The following is a 17708-nucleotide window of genomic DNA, read 5'->3' as shown; positions in this document are numbered from 1 at the left end:
ACAATAAAATCAAATCAAATTAATAAAATAAATATTAGGGGACATCTTACACATATGAACCTACTCCCAAACTAATAAGCCAAGCTTGTCACATTTTCATCAACATATTAGGTACCTAATACTTACTTGCTCACAGCAGGTTTTTTTTATCATCAATATTTGTTCAAAGGCTACGGTTAAGTATTTCACGTGTAGGTACCGTTTCTCAACAGTATCATTAATGTACCCACTTATGTAAGTACATTAATGATAGATACTAAGTAGATACATATCTACTTAGTAGGTCATTTCTGGTGAAATTTAAATTGTAAATTCACGACCTCAAACCAATACTTCGATATAGTCTTTTTTTGTACATGACTCAAAAATTGTTAACAATTTGGCTGTTTCTCTATGCCATTACCAGGCGGCTCACGGACCCCGCCCGCGCCGGCGGCTAGCGTGCTCCTCATCGTGTGTCTCCTCTTCGCCGTGGTGACGTACAACGCGTACGCCGCGTTCATCACGTCCGTGCTGTCCGTGCGCGTCGCCAGCGTCGACACCGTGGCCGCGGTCTTACGCTCGCCTAACTTCAAAATCGGATATATAAAGAATGGAGTGGACCAAGCGTATCTCATGGTAGGTACTTCGAACTATACTTACCGCTCGCGTCGAGTGATGGTACCTGTGACAGGTCATTTTTTAAATATGGAGTATCTGTTACGTATAGGTATGTAGGTACCTACCTACTCTGCTCCTTGCTCTGCTCCTTCATTTGGTAATTGTGCTAATAGTTTTTATATGTGAAAACTATATCAGAACCTCAATTAAGAGTTAACAACAGTCATATAGTATATCAACATACCCTACCACAAAATACCTAATAATTTTAAAATGTTAATTAAATTTTGAAATTTGTAGCAATGTAGGCTTATTTTCAGTGATCGGAATAGGTAGTGCCATTTCGGGTGAATGACCTTAAACATTAAACATAACATGGATAAGCCTTGGGATTTCGGGACTCGTATTTTTTCACAGTGAATATTATTGACCTAAATTAAGAAGATGCAAAATAATAAAAAATTGTCATTATAAATAAGTCAATTATTTATTCAACATAACTTTTAACAGTTACAAATTACAATCATAAAATAAATCGTCAAACATCAACATTAGTACACATATGTATTAAATCAACGTCATTAAAACATTCGTTATTTTTTACTATACAAATTAAAAACACAACAAATTATACACAAAAATAGAGGTAAAGAATAAGCGTCTTATCACCTATAAGTGATCTATTCCAGTCAAACTTTACAGATTTTATTTTACATCGTTTATTCCTTGCTTTCTTTAAAATTGTAATAGCAAACGATTATTTTTTCAATGTTCTCAACTGTCAGTCTATTTCTCTTGATGTCTAATATCCATTTATATGTGGAAAACGATCTTTCAACCTCTACTGATGTCAGCGGGGCAAATTTGTAAAAGGAAATATGTTCAGATGCGGTTTCTTTTGAAATATCTCCTGCGTATTCTCTTATAGTATCTAAATCCGGGTTTCGAGCCATAACCCCTTCAAATTTGTTTTCTATGGGTAAACTATTAGACCAATTGATTACCATCCTAACTTGATCAAAATCGATTAAGGCATCGACCATTGACATATTTCGTTCCTGTAAACGAGTTAAGGCCACCTCTATTATATTAAAATTTTCGTGGATATAATCTAATTCTTTTTTTATGTTGGGTTTTTCAAGCACTTTTTTAGCCTTTTTAATTGAAACAGCATCTGATGTTCTTAATCTTGACAAAACCGTATTTATTTCAGTGAAATACTTCACGTAGTAAGATACTGCAGCGAGCCAAGTACCCCACCTTGTAATTACTGGCTTAGGAGGTAAAGGCAAATTTGGATACATTTCCTTTAACAGTTGCACTCTACTAGGAGACTTTAAAAATACTTTTTTCAAGTTAGCTATCAGGGCGTCTACGTCCGGATATTGACATCTTATTTGCTCTGCCACACGATGCAGAGCATGAGCTAAGCATGTAACGTGTTTCATATTCGGTAACACACTTTTTAAAATTCGCCCCGCCTTCAACATATACGCAACGCTGTCAGTACATAAGAGAAGCACATTATCGAGTTGATTTTCATAGCCTTCTCCCCACATTTTTTCTAAGCAGTCTGTAACAAACTTAGCAATAGTCTCCTCATTCACTACCGTGAGCACTTTACACGCCATTAAATAAGTTTTATGAGAAACGGTTGCATCCAAAGGTTTCACCAAGAAATGGACCACGTATCTGCCTAGAAAGTCTGTCGTTTCATCTAACGAAATCCAAATTTTTTTATTTGCCACTTCACTGGGTATAGCTGCTATTCTGGCTTGATAAAACTTGTCCAGGTATACTTTTCTTATTGTCGATTCACTGGGTAGAGTACGTAGAGGCTGATTTGTACAAGTGCAGCAAAAATACTTCTGGAAGAAGGTTGTGAATGCTGGATTTTCGATTTGAACCCATGGGATATTGCAAAGTATGAGGAACTCGATCAGATCAAAGTAAAAACTTTCATTTGGTTGGTGATGTAATCCTTTGTGTACAGGTCCTTCGATGTGTCGCTTCACTGTACTCTTTCTGCATCCAATATTAACGTCACATTTAGTACAATGTATTAAATGTCTTGTTGAATCAAACTCTAAGTCGGGATAGGATTCAATCCAACTCAGAATAGTTTCTTCCTTAGCTCGCCGAGGCATGTTTAGATAAGAAGTTCCACTTAGTCCAATCACAAGTAAATCAGAGTTAGGGATAGCCAACGTCGTCACAATAAGATGATCGATCACAAAGTCCGGTAAACAAGCCAAAGTCGAATTGAACCAACCATGAGTAATACGTGCGAACTTAACGAACAGAAGAACATAAGTAATCTTAAAATACTTGCCTTGTTTAAAACATTATCTTTCAACTAAAAAGAGATAGCATGACAAATATTGGCATCTGTTGCTACTGTCCCACCCTGCCCCGAGCTCTTCATAGAGGTAAACAATAGAAAGTTATCTCAAGGTCGAACCAGGTAAAGATAATTTAAGAATGCACTTAGAAAAACAACATGCAAATGCAAAAAGATAACTGATAAGACGTGCTTATTTTCTTTGTTTGCATGGATGTCAAAGTTAGTGTATCTACTTCATATTTTGTCGATGCCATATTCTATAGTAACCAAAAAAAAAATCACACATAACATTTCTGAACTAAACATAAACTTAAAATTTTTCATATGAAATCCCGGGGTTAAAAGCTATGTCCATACTAAGCTTACGCACCGAGTTCCCGTGAAATGGCACTACCTATTCCGATCACTGCTTATTTTACCAGGTCGTCAGTCCACCTTGTGGGGGGTCTACCCACGTTACGCCTTCCGGTACGTGGTCGCCACTCGAGAACCTGTGCGCCCCAACGGCCATCGGTTCTACGGGCAATGTGCCCCGCCCACTGCCACTTAAGTTTAGCGATTCGGAGGGCTACATCGGTTACTTTGGTTCTGCTGCCGATGGCCTCATTTCTGATGCGATCACGCAGAGAGACTCCAAGCATAGCCCTCTCCATTGCCCTTTGGGTGACTTTGAGCCTTCTTATGAGGCACACAGTAAGCGGCCACGTTTCAGTTCCATATGTCATCACTGGCAACACACACTGGTCGAAGACTTTCGGGAGTCCGCTGGATGCGGGTGGCGCAAGACCGGTCATTGTGGCACTCTTTGGGGGAGGCCTATGTCCAGTGGACGTCCTCTGGCTGATATGATGATGATGATGATGATGAGGCTTATTTTACGGTACTACGATGATCGCAAGTGAAAGGGATATGGACATGCCAATAATGACATTTTATTGTTCCAGTCGACAAAAGACTCCCAATTGAATGCGTTTTACATCCGGGGGTATTCGGACGCAGAAAATCTGGTTTCTTCGGCCGAGGAGGGGCTCGCGCGCGCCGCGCGACTGGACTACGCGTTCTTCGCCGGACAGCGCGCCGCGCGGTCCACACTCAAGTTTGTATTGAATACACAGTTATTTGTACAACAAGAAATCAAAGTTTGATATTTCTTCTAGTGCTTATTTTGAGTCCAGTGCAAGCGAAAGATTCTATAACTCGCTACGGTCGTGAATCTAATTTAGAATCTTGAGCGTAGTAATAAGGGACTCATAAGCGAACGAGATGTAAATAACTTTGATCTCGTGTAGTACACAAAATTTTTCACCGGGGCAGTGAGAACATACCAATTAGACAACTTGAAAAATGTAATCCTTCTTCATCACTACCTATGCATCACTAACTCATGTTTTCTTAAGATATACAAACAATTAAGTTTAATTACCGCATCGAACACAAAAACAAAAAGTAATAATAAAGGCTATAGTCGGTTTTCCATAGTAAGTTGGCCCTTAAGTCAATTTGATTCGGGTTTTTTTGGTGAGTACCTCTTATGGTGAAGGATATTTTTGCTGAGTATCAACATCCTACTAGTGACAGTTTTTGACTGATGATTTTATTAATTTTTTTCTTTAATGTATTGTTTTTCGGGATGTATTCAAACGATTTGCTTAATTTTTTTAAATAGTGTTCTTTATTTAGGTATGCATCGATACTCAAAAAACGAATACCAGTTGTCATATAAAAAAATAGAAAAAAAAGTAAAACAAAAATAAAACATTTTTTCATGTCGTGGTGACTGAAACCACTAATTTTTTTTTCTAGTTGTAGGTCACACATTGGCCTACTATTTGCCTAAATATCAACATTTTCCAAACGGTACTTCCTGTCAAAAATTAGCAATGTGTGTGGTCAAGTCCTGTACTCAATCGATTTTTTCGATGTAGTATAAAAACATTAAGTTGTCATTGGCATTTTACTCTTAAATACGACAACCTGATAAGAAATCGCAAACATAATCGAAGACTTTGTATACTACATTGAAAACCACCGATTGAGAACAGAACTTGACCACACACATTGCTAATTTTTGACAGGAAGTACCGTTTGGAAAATTTTGATATTTAGGCAAACAGTAGGCCAAGGCTTGGCCTACAACTAGAAAAAAAAATAGAGGTGTCACTACTTCACCACGACATAAAAAAAATGTTTTATTTTTGTTTTACTTTTTTTTCCATTTTTTTATATGACAACTGGTATTCGTTTTTTGAGTACCGATGTATACCAAAATAAAGAACACTATTTAAAAAAATTAAGCAAATAGCTTGAATACATTCCGAAAAACAATACATTAAAGAAAAAAAATCATAAAATCATAACTCAAAAACTGTCACTAGTAGGATGTTGATACTCAGCAAAAATATCCTTCACCATAAGAGGTACTCACAAAAAAAACCCGAATCAAATTGACTTAAGGGCCAACTTACTATGGAAAACCGACTACGGCCTTTCAGTAAATAATATGGAAATAACGAACATCAACTGACACTTCAATCTACAGCTTTTTTTTTGTAAAAAAAAACTTTGTAAGATACGGTCCGAATTGCGGATACGTACTATTTGTCAACTATAGTAGAAATCAAAGAATATAATACTCACTAGGAGAAGAACGGTAACTCCATACAAAAAAATGTCCCCAACCGTTTATACGTTTATACTAGTGGCGCCGTCTTTGTGTACCAATGGAACTAAAGTTGACAACCGGTTTAGCCTGGCGGGTATTGGTAGGTAGTAATTCTGTTGATAAACATATTTGTTATCTTCATATCACGAAATATATGCAAGATGCAAATATTACCCCTTGTTTGTGGTATTATCAATTGATTTAAATAAAAGGCATGTTTATGTTTATAACATTATATATATTATTTATTAAAAAATGTTTTACATATAAAAATATACACTGAAAACTGGCAACTTAATAAAAAAATAGACATTAATAAAGCGCATTCACAAAGTTTTCAGTACCTTAACATTAGGCATGCCTACCTATTACACTTTACACACAGATACACTACACTTTACATACGGCATTTTACACAGATTTCCAACTTGTATTCATACATTTCTTCACGGTTAATTAATACGCTTTCCAGATGCGTTATGACTCGGTTCCTTCTGAACCCACTAAAGTTGTAAATTTCACTCTGGCTGCTTCAACAGCCGTTGCTCCGCATTTAGCACATTTTCTATGTGCATTGCTGTAATCCATGTAGGTACAGACTTACAGTCTTAAGTGGTACGTAGCGGTACACGTTGTATGTATTATTTAAAGAGTTAATAAATAAAATTTTCGTTATGAACTTTAACCACAGCAGTTGGACAGAGTCATTGACAAATATATTTTTTATTATGGTGGGTAGACGTACCTACCCTCCATATATTTTATGAACATTGATAAAGACAGTTGGAAGCAAATATTCATTATAAAACATAATCGCATGTAATTAAGTTTTAAGCGTTTTAAATCCCGTTTTATGATTAATATTGTATAAAATTCGTGATAATTTAAATCAGAGTTGGGAGCAATGTTGCTGTAGAAAAATGTTTTTATTTTTATTACTCGCAACTTTTTCCCGGAGGCCAACGCACACATAGAAGATTAAGGCGCACACATGCGCAATTATTTGGGGACATAACTTTCTTAGGAAGTGAACAGGCCTTGGTAGAAATTCTTAAAAGTAAAATAATTAATTTTGATAAAATTGTGTTTTTTTTTATTTCATTATTTTAATTGTAAGTATAATAAAATACCTAAAATATAGTATTTTATCAGTTTTTATCAAATCTTAAACTTTATTTTTATTAATTAATTATTAAGAATTCATACTCGTATGTGGTTTGGTACGATGCGTTCTGACGTTTTTCGGGGGTCTATTATAAACCGTCAATATACCGTTGAATGTCGTTTGAACTTTTTTTGTCTGTTTCTTTTTGCTAACAGTGTGAAAGGGACGGAGATAGTAGAACCCAAGTATTTCGAACTTGTATTAGACCCCGCATGTTGAAATGACATCTGACTATAAAGGTCACTTGAATGTCATTTTGTCTCACTCACTGTTTTTAAGAAGCAAAGTACCCTTGTTCGAGCTGCTGAGGTGAAAACTCCTTTCATGATAGAAATCTTTCCACTTGGCACGTTCGGCAAATGCCGGAGGTGTACGCTGTACCAGGCAGCACACTGTGCGGTCCTTACTCCTCCTCAAGTTTGTTAATATTGCCTCCGTACTTTTGCACCTCTGTTGACACGATACAATACAATTTGAATCCTTTTTATTGCACAAGCACAAAATAAACAAAAGATGGCCTTATCGCTATAGAGCGATTTCTCCAGACAACCTTTAGGTAGTGGAGAAAATAAAACTCTAAATTCAACTAATTTGGAGGCGCAAAAATGAATTAGAAAACTACATAGCCTTAAAGAAAAAAACCTTAAACATGATATTCAGACGCGGATTTTAGGATGCACAGTTGCACACTCACAGACTCCGTCCATGTCTCTCTTTTCACACGTGCACACGTTGGCTAGTACTATAGTATTCGTAATCAGAAAGAGTATTAGATCAATATTAGGTATACACTGCCGGTTGTGGGTGTGTACATTACCTACTTCATGAACCTTTGATATTATTATGTGGTCACATGCTTTCCTTACTGATATTCTTTCATAAATACCTATGTCTGAATAAAAGTAAAGTGTAAAGTGTACACGAGTCCATGGTATAATAATATACTCCGCCTGGTACTCTATTCCGAGATTCGCGTATGACTTAACTGACACGGGCCTACGTCATCATGCTGTTTACAGGTTCTCAAACTTTAAAATGTGGGAGAATTTTAACCAACGGTGAAAATTATTTTAACGACATTAATTTTAAGTTATTCATGTAGAAACATAGTAAAATAAAACAAATCTAATGTATTAAATTAAACTTTATTTATCTATACAAGACAAACGTTTAAAAAACTAATTCACAGTTACACATTAATTACCATGCTTACGACGTGAAAAGTTTGGAAAACACTGCGACTGCTGACACTGAGCGAGAAGGAAATAACAATTAACACGCGTTCGACAAGGATGACGGTCAGGGCATGAAGTTATCTAGATCCGAATTGTCAAATGTGACAGCGCTATCCTGTGTTGCCAGTAATGTAAACAGAATTACCCGAACGTCTGAAATTTCTTTCGTGAATCGGAAGATATTGCTAACGAATAATTAAAAATGACGTGTTATTGTAAAATTTAAGATAAAATACATTATAAATGAAAATTATAAAATTATAGAGAAATATTTTAACTTATTAACCATAGCTATAATGTACCCATGTAACATGTTATGTTGAAATAAAGTGGCAATGTTATTGTGACGTAGGCCCGTGTCACTCTGGGAATAGAAGACCATGTTTTATTAGACCATGCACGAGTCGATATTGTGCGCGCGAGCTGTAAGCGAGCGCGCAATTTGAAAGCCGATGTTCTTCTTAATATTCAATCCGTCTGAATATTTAATAATGAACAGTTTAAAAATTTATTCAAAATTTCCTTAAAATGGAGCAAACACCTATTGTATATAAAATAGGACCATTTTACGGTATTCTGTTACCTATATCGTAAAACATACTTACTTTCATGCTTTACATACTTTCATGTAGGTCATAACATAAGACGAATACCTATGTATATACGAAACTGCCAACATATCGCGGACATAAAATGGAATATAAACATTTTATCGTCATCGATATTACATCCTGCCCTCATTCGTTGAACCATCGCTGAAGGCGAGATTGCGATTGCAGCCATTTAATTTACAAACAGACTGGCTTTACATGAATTCATAATCTGAATGCCGGTGCTTTTCACATATGACTTAAAAATTCCGATTAATCAATTACAAACGTCTGTCTCACTTCCTCTCACGAATCTTGACATTGCGTTATCGTCCCTCAAACGGACGAATATCTACGCTGACCGTTTGTTATCAGAATATAATGAGCCTCGGAAACAAAACAAAGAAGCTGGAAGTACTCTTACTGGATGAGCCAATAATAATACATCGTACTTATTTAATTTACCATTGATATACATACAGCTACCAGCTACAGTAGAGTTACTAAGATAAAAGATAACTATAATAATTACGACAATAAATAACGAAGCGGCAATGAAGCAGTTGACATCAAATGATAGTATGACAAGCATGGTCTAGGAATTTGACATAAGGTAACGGCGGCTATTAACGCGGGTATCAAAATCGACGTCTAACACCGCGGTGTTTACAAATACGCATTTTGCAAGCAAACAGATCTATTCCCTAAGAAATAAAGCATACACAAAACAAGCTCATTCATTGGTCTATCGTGCCCATTAGTATGCATTTGTGTGATTGTAACAAAAAAGTCGCGATTCGTCAGTTTGTGCGACGGCGGCGCAAGAACCGGTTATTCCATACAAACGCGTGACGCCACAGGTAAGTGCACTCCAATCTTACTTAGTGTTTTACGTAATAGTTATGGCAAATAAACTAGTGCAATGCCTTTTAAGAGGTTGTGTATTGTTTTCTACACGATTTTGAATTACTTTTAACTTAGTTTTTGACCGGGAAATACGTTTAAAATGGAAAATAAAATACAGCGGTGATAGGCGCCAATTACTTCTGTGGTAAGTAATTCCGTGGTATGCCACGGTAATAGAAAAAGTGGTAGTTTTGTTATTTACTCTTTAGTTTTGGTACAAATTATCAGTTTTATAATTTCTTTTATTTATTCCAATCTTGATCTATTCACGCTATTAAAGAGCTATTTCCGTTTTATGGAAAGTATTCAACTAACCCTTAATTTTTAACAAAAACTTCAGCACCGATTTCCTTGTTTCTATGGGAACCCTTAATCTGTCAACTTTTTTTTATTTTGAGATAAAACCTACAATTTACTTGCCGGTTATGTGATTTTGTCTTTATAAGAAGCTTGTAATATACGTGTTTGATTTGATTTGAAAAACCATCTGTGTTTTATTCTTTTTATGGGTCGGAATTAGGTTTAATCAAACTCCAAATTAAGCCTATTACCGATGGTATGATCAGATTACCCTCGGTGATAGAATGTATAGAAATCTATTACCGACCCATAGAAACATCGAATGGGTCGGTAATAGGCTGGTAATAGGCTCTTAAAGAGTTAACTATTACCGAGTGACTATTTGGTATTGTATTTTTGGTATTTTTAAACATACTCCTATAGTTTTATTTTTTATTTTTGTGTCATTATTAAACTTAATGACACAAAAATAATATACAGAACCCACGTCGTTATTATCGTTTTAACCCTCGGTATTAGGTTTCGAATTTTGAGTTTGGTTACATATTTAATTACACAAACGGGTCTACCGCGATATAATTTCATTGTTTTTACCTTTAATTCCGACGTTTCAGCTGAGTTGCACCAGCTGTGGTCACGGAAAGACTGACGTCCCAACAAATGTCAACGGAGATATTAATAAAACACCACTAAACTACCCGAAATTAGTTTATAAAAATGTTCGGGGTAGACAAAGAAATTGCAGCTACCCGTTAAGGTTTAATGTTTATTGTCCACGGCACGACACGCAACACTCACAGTACAACATTTTTATAAACTAATTTCGGGTAGTTTAGTGGTGTTTTATTAATATCTCCGTTGACATTTGTTGGGACGTCAGTCTTTCCGTGACCACAGCTGGTGCAACTCAGCTTAAACGTCGGAATTAAAGGTAAAAACAATGAAATTATATCGCGGTAGACCCGTTTGTGTAATTAAATATGTGTACAAAACGCGAGAGTTTAAAGTGTTTGAGTTTGGTTTCTATTAACGAGTGTAGAAAAATCATGCTAATTGTACCCTCGGTAATGAAAGCTCAATTCGCGGTAATAGAATCACAGCCTGGCCCTTGCCACGGTAATAGAAGATTTGGTCATTTTGGCTTCAAAAAATATTTTAATACATATAATAACCCAAAATGAATCCAAAAACGTGTGAAACGGAAAGTTCATTAAATGCTCTGATGAAAAAAAAATATTCCTGGCTGCTAGACAGCATTGATACCCTTAATTTTTGGATCTCTTTTGAAAAGTTCCTTAACTGCCACGGTAATAGGTGCCTTTACCTTAAATTACTTTATTTAAACTGCTGATTGAGGAATTTGTTGTGTACAGTTCGTTGAGCCAGGCGCGAGGGCGCTGCGCCCTGCGTGAGCTGGCGGTGCCGTCCACGCGGGCCCACCTCGCCTTCCCGCTACCTCGTCGCTCGCCCTACGCGCGTCCTACGCTCGTCAGGTAAGCTAAGCATGTCGTTATGCACTGTACATGTGTACAGCTTGTACAGATCGTTGAGCCAGGCGCGGGGGCGCTGCGCTCTGCGTGAGCTGGCGGTGCCGTCCACGCGGGGCCACCTCGCCTTCCCGCTACCTCGTCGCTCGCCCTACGCGCGCCCTACGCTCGTCAGGTAAGCTAAGCATGTCGTTATGCACTGTACATGTGTACAGCTTGTACAGTTCGTTGAGCCAGGCGCGAGGGCGCTGCGCCCTGCGTGAGCTGGCGGTGCCGTCCACGCGGGCCCACCTCGCCTTCCCGCTACCTCGTCGCTCTCCTTACGCGCGCCCTACGCTCGTCAGGTAAGCTAAGCATGTCGTTATGCACTGTACATGTGTACAGCTTGTACAGATCGTTGAGCCAGGCGCGGGGGCGCTGCGCTCTGCGTGAGCTGGCGGTGCCGTCCACGCGGGGCCACCTCGCCTTCCCGCTACCTCGTCGCTCGCCCTACGCGCGCCCTACGCTCGTCAGGTAAGCTAAGCATGTCGTTATGCACTGTACATGTGTACAGCTTGTACAGATCGTTGAGCCAGGCGCGGGGGCGCTGCGCTCTGCGTGAGCTGGCGGTGCCGTCCACGCGGGGCCACCTCGCCTTCCCGCTACCTCGTCGCTCACCCTACGCGCGCCCTACGCTCGTCAGGTAAGCTAAGCATGTCGTTATGCACTGTACATGTGTACAGCTAGTACAGATCGTTGAGCCAGGCGCGAGGGCGCTGCGCCCTGCGTGAGCTGGCGGTGCCGTCCACGCGGGCCCACCTCGCCTTCCCGCAACCTCGTCGCTCGCCCTACGCGCGCCCGACGCTCGTCAGGTAACCAATGTCGTTTTAACTTTGATTGTATGGGTACACCTTTTTGGCGGCGCCGTTGCGATGGGAGTTTAAAGTCTCCTCAAGAAAGTTTACTTGCATAAACACTTGATTTGCTTGCTTAAGAAAAGAAAATTTACTCGTACTTGGTATCTGAATATTTTACCTGATTTTAGCACAGAACTGTGTACCTATTTGAAGTGTGAAATTATCGGAATTTATAATCGCCAGAACTTTGTCCTCTAGATAGTTCATCATTCACACGGATCATATTTTGAACTAGACCACGCAGTGCAGCAAATGCTTGTCTTTCGCTTGTTTTTTAGGGTTCTCTTATAGTTTCACCATGTCCGTCAGTCCGTCTGTTCGTCCGTCCGTTCGTTTATCTATCTATTCGTATGTCACAGCAGTTTTACTCGATTTTCTGTCGGAACATAGTTTACCTAAGTTAAAACTGTAACTAAAAGTAAAAAAAAAAAACATTTTTTAAGTAAAATCAACATGTAGCACATCATTCGATAGGTCTGAATAGGTACTGTTGGAAATGAAGTCCAAATTATTGTGGCCCGGGAGCGCAAAAAAGTAATATGTCACTGTACGTACCGCTTCGTACATTTACCTATAGGTATATAAATGCTGTAGTTCTGGCTGTCAAAATTTGGCGTTGACCATTCAGTTAGGTACCACAAAACATGTGGCGCCGTAATGCGCCTCTAGTTAAACCGTCAAACTCGGGCAAGATTTTTTTCTTATACTTTACTCTTTAGCTCTGTCATGACTTAAATGCAAATGTATGAGCTTTGAAAAGTTGATATTCTAATAAACCAGTTATTAATTAATCCAGCGCGTTTTCATTCCAGTCCTAACAATTTCAGTCTATGGTCTGTGGTTATTACGTGCTCTATCAACGACGTGCGATCTCAGCCATGCAAGCTTATGATACAGTCATTATACTAGCCGATTGACAACACTTCGTCTTTCCCAGTGTTCAAAACCCACACAGCTCAATCTTCCTTGCCGTATCCGGCAATGGCGACTCCATCAACAATTCTTATCCGGATTATGAAATGCCCTAATATGACTCGCAAAATCAAACTTTGTCTTGAAGATGCGGTCACACGATGCGCAATATGGCTCCTCTTCATAGCTCCTCTTCACGTTGGGCCAACGCCAACGCCAACGAGGGACGCAGCCATGCGTTAGAATGAGATAGCAATATCACTTGCTCCCTCTAACGCATAAATGCGTCCCTCGTTGGCGTTGGCGTTGGCCCAACGTGAAGAGGAGCCATCACGTTGGGCCAGCAAGTGATATTGCTATCACTGTGTACAGTCAACGTCAAATATATTGTAGCAGCCAAAGTGGCCAAATAGTTCGTCACCCCGTACTAAATGGTGCAACGACTATTTGACCACTTTTGCAGCTGTAATATATTTGATGCTGACTTTACTAACCAACCGAGAGTGCACAGTGGAGTGAAGGCTCCCATACGAATTCGCGGCCTTGCTGCGGAAACTTTAGGTGTTTCTTCTTAGAATCTAACTAGTTATAACGACCTCTAAACTAGTAACTAGATTCCATTAGCACATGCTCACCGACCTAGCACGTGTGCTCACCGACCTAGCACGTGTGCTCACCGACCTAGCACGTGTGCTCACCGACCTAGCACGTGCAATTCGTGCTAATGCAACCTAGCAACTTATGTTGATTGATGAAACTTGCGTTGTCTTGACAGGCTGTGTTAGTTTAGTACCTATACAGCCTGTGGCCTGTAAAGGCTCCTCTTCACGTTGGGCCAACGCCAACGCCAACGAGGGACGCAGCCATGCGGTAGAATGAGATAGCAATATCACTTGCTCCCTCTAACGCATAAATGCGTCCCTCGTTGGCGTTGGCGTTGGCCCAACGTGAAGAGGAGCCTTAATACGAGCAAAAATTTAAACTGTAGGCTGTACTCCTCATACTGACCAACATTTGTTCAGCAACTTTTTTTGTATGATAAATAGGGACTCTAATACTTCATAATTTTTAAAAGTTGTTGAACAAAAGTGTCACCGTTTGAGGAGTACAATCTATGTTTTAATTATTTGCTCGTGTTACAGGCCACACCCGGTATATAATTTATAAAATTTATGACGTGTCACGGTGGGTATCTTTTAACCTATAAAAGATAAAAATATAAAATAATAATTTATTTCAGTTTATAATTTATATAGTAGGGTTTCTACTTGAACTTTCAAATAGGTGTTGAAAGGTTTCAACATCTATTTGTTAGAAATGAAGTAGGTAGGTAATTATACTATTAGAACAAGAACAAATTAAATTATTTTCAGAAAATAATTTAATTTGTTTTTATTTCAAGTAGAAATACTACTATATAAATTATAAACTGAAATAAATTATTATTTTAAATTATTTTTATTTTTATTTCAGTTTATAGGTAGGCATTTATTTATTGAAACTCCGAAATTCGTAACAACTTTGTGAAATCAAAGTTAAGAGATACGAGATTGGTTAACTTACAACACAACGCTATCGTAAAACCCTTTGTAATTCTCCTGCTGTATCCGCTTCGTTGCACTGATCTCTCCATCAATGTCATACTAAAACCGCCTCTTCAATAATGTTTTTGGGGATATTGAGTGTCGAACTGTCGATCGACAAAGGAGACATAAAGGAAATAGCAAGCACCCAACATCTATTAATCATCTTATGTTAAAGTATTCTTGACTGTCTTTCTGAAAGATCATATCGTCGGCTTAACTCGCAAACATCTTATCGCCATTTCAAGGATATTAGCCGGCAATGACTAAAGTTGCAAACTCCTTAACTAATTTCAGGGAATATAAGAGATTTGCGATTTTAGCCGAAGATATGCCAATAGTGGCCTTAAATGTTCTAGAAAATTAAAAACATTGGTGATAAAAATTCGAACCCGAAAATTCCTGTCTGGGCTGGTTTTAGTCGATGTATGTACCTACTTAATTCACAACCAAAAATAAGGCTCTAGTAGGTATCCTAACTTTCGGGTATAAAAGAGACAACTTTTGTTTACATATGACCCGAAAAAGACGTAAATTGTACATACGTATGTAATACAAATCAAATTATTAACTAGAAACTCCCACACGAACGACGACTACACGACTATTATACGAAGCTACTGAGCTTCGTAGTAGAAACTCCTCAATTAGGTACATATTTATTATACAATAAAATTGCGTGATGATGATGATTTAGTTTGCTGTTGTTGCGGAGCGGCGGAGCAATGGCGCGGTTGCAGGCGGCACTGGTGCCGGGCATGCCGCGCTGTGCGCCACCACCCGGGTTCGCCTCCGCGCGCGCCGCCGACGTGCGTTCCGCGCTCATCCTCCTCGTCATTGGACTCGTCGCTGCCCTTTTATTAGGTAAGTGCGCAAAGTCACTGTGGCGCGGCGCCCATCTTTTAACGAATGCAAGCGACCTCAGTACAGTGCACGTTGCTCAAATCTCTTGCAAGCTTGATATTGATATGAATAAAAATCTCTATCTCTATCTATGAAGCTACGCTGCACGAGTGCACGCCCCACCAAACGGGCCGATGAACGCTCTCCGCTGGGGCAGACCGCAGAACACAAACGCACTAATTACTAATTACTCGTAGATCCTAGATGAAGACTTTTTTTTTGTGTTGTGGTGTAGTTAGAGATGACTATAGGCTGTTCTGGTGCTGGTTATTTTCATACAATGGCTTGAATATCAAATATTCTGATTCCGGGAATGCCGATGCCGCGCAACGTGCCTCCGCCGTGTATAATTTACCGCGCGGAGGCGATTGATGAGCTTCGACCGGCGCGATGAAATATTCACTTTATCCTGCATTAATTATTACATTGATTGCACAATCACTCGTATCATTACTATAAAATGGCCTAGGTAGTATAGTAAATTTTGTTTACTTTTAATCTCCAAATTTGAAAGGAATTCCGCTATTGCACTGTTCTGTGAAGTGTTCGGTATAAGTAACTTGTCTGGGGGTTCATTTTATATTTTTATTCCAACAAAATAAATGGCTTTCCGTATTTGTTAGTTGACTTAAGAGTCTTAAGACCTTTAGAACATTGTCCTTTCAGACTTAACAAAAATATTTAGTAGGTACCTAACCGTGATGGCTGACCACTTTACACTATAGGCACATGCATTAAATTTATTAAAATTAAGTACACTTTCTATTTAGAATGCTACTCGTAATGAAATGAATGAAATTAATTTATTCCAGAATGTGAATCCATATGTGATTAAAACATTTAAAACTAATTAAGTACATAATAAAATATGATGATTAAATTAAATTAAATTAAAGACGTACACAAACACAACAATTAATTATAAGGACCTGAGTCTCGGGTCACCCCGACCCCGATACGACAGGCTTGTGGTAGGCCCTCCATCGCTCGTGCAGCGGACTGGCGTCCCACTCTCTGACCGCCGACAGTAGAGTGTTGGAGGAGAAGTAGACCGCCTTTCTGGCGGTGGCGCTCCTTACGCGCAGCAGCGCGTCCCAGCCTGGCGCGCGCCCTTCTGCGAACATGGCGCTCGCACTGCACCAGCGCGGCAAACGGAACAGCGCCCGCCACGCGTTGTTGTACTGCACACGGAAGTCTCTGATCGCCGTGCAGGTGTAGTCTGCCCATAGCTCTACAGTGTAGACGCTTGTACAAAAACTGAGGAACAGCTGCCTTTTTACTTCGTTGCTACACTTGGCGAATCTTCTAGCCAGCATATTCGCCCGTACCGCTGTAGCTCGCCTTTGCCTTTCTATGTCATCCTGCGGGCTCAGCACGGTTCCATTTTTATCGACTAGCACTATGCGCGTCCCTTTCGCACTTACATAATTGTTAGAACGTGACAGGCATGGTGACAAGGGATAAAAACGCGACCGTGCTAAGCCGCCTGGTCTTTTAGATTAGTCAGTAGAATATGGCCAAGATATTTGACCTCGTGCACTTGACGCAATTGAACCCCATCAAGCAGCAGCGGTGGTATGTGCACGGGCATATGTGCCGCCTCCATAAGCATAAACTCCGACTTGTCAGCATTGTACGTCATATTATGCTGCCTGGCGTACCTCTCGCATTCTGCGAGTAATTCACGCATAGCTCCCACGGATGGCGCTAGTAGGACCATATCGTCCGCATACGCTATGTGGTTGGTCATTATGCCATTGATGGAACATCCGACCCCGGTCCTTGTCCTTGTAATGTAGTTGCTAATATATTGAAAAACTTTTCCAGGTATGGGTGAATACTTTTGGAAAAATCGCAAACAGTTCCAAAAGATTACGGCCCGCAGCTTCGGGCTAATACTAAATCGGATCAGATTTGATTAGTCTGGTGGTTTCGGAAATATTATTATATGTACCTACCTATTGTATGAAAATATATGTTGGTATTATTAATTGTAGCCAATAAATTGGGACATTAGTTGACTAGTTGGAATAGTCTGTGTAATATGTAACGTCATGTAAGTGTGGGTACTTAGCAGGTTATGAATTAATTCGATCTGGATTTGTTATGGATATGATCTGTCAGT

General features: G+C 39.2%; 1 protein-coding gene and 1 long non-coding RNA gene across 2 annotated transcripts in view; both read left to right on the top strand.

The window, feature by feature from the left end:
• The window catches only part of LOC134797966 (uncharacterized), a 31402-nt gene extending 13836 nt beyond the window's left edge, over positions 1 to 17566 (top strand). Inside the window, exons 7-11 of the mRNA XM_063770306.1 lie at positions 407 to 618; positions 3889 to 4040; positions 11176 to 11295; positions 15378 to 15544; positions 17411 to 17566. Coding sequence (XP_063626376.1) covers positions 407 to 618; positions 3889 to 4040; positions 11176 to 11295; positions 15378 to 15544; positions 17411 to 17505 — 746 coding nt within the window. The 3' untranslated portion in view covers positions 17506 to 17566. The remainder of the gene's footprint in view (positions 1 to 406; positions 619 to 3888; positions 4041 to 11175; positions 11296 to 15377; positions 15545 to 17410) is intronic.
• LOC134798037 (uncharacterized) overlaps positions 1 to 17708 on the top strand; it is a 189855-nt gene that overhangs the window by 160266 nt on the left and 11881 nt on the right. The window lies entirely within an intron of this gene.

This window comes from Cydia splendana, chromosome 1, assembly GCF_910591565.1.
Source record: "Cydia splendana chromosome 1, ilCydSple1.2, whole genome shotgun sequence".
Taxonomy (NCBI): domain Eukaryota; kingdom Metazoa; phylum Arthropoda; class Insecta; order Lepidoptera; family Tortricidae; genus Cydia; species Cydia splendana.
Note: the sequence above shows the minus strand (reverse complement) of the source record. Positions and strands in the feature narration are given on the sequence as shown.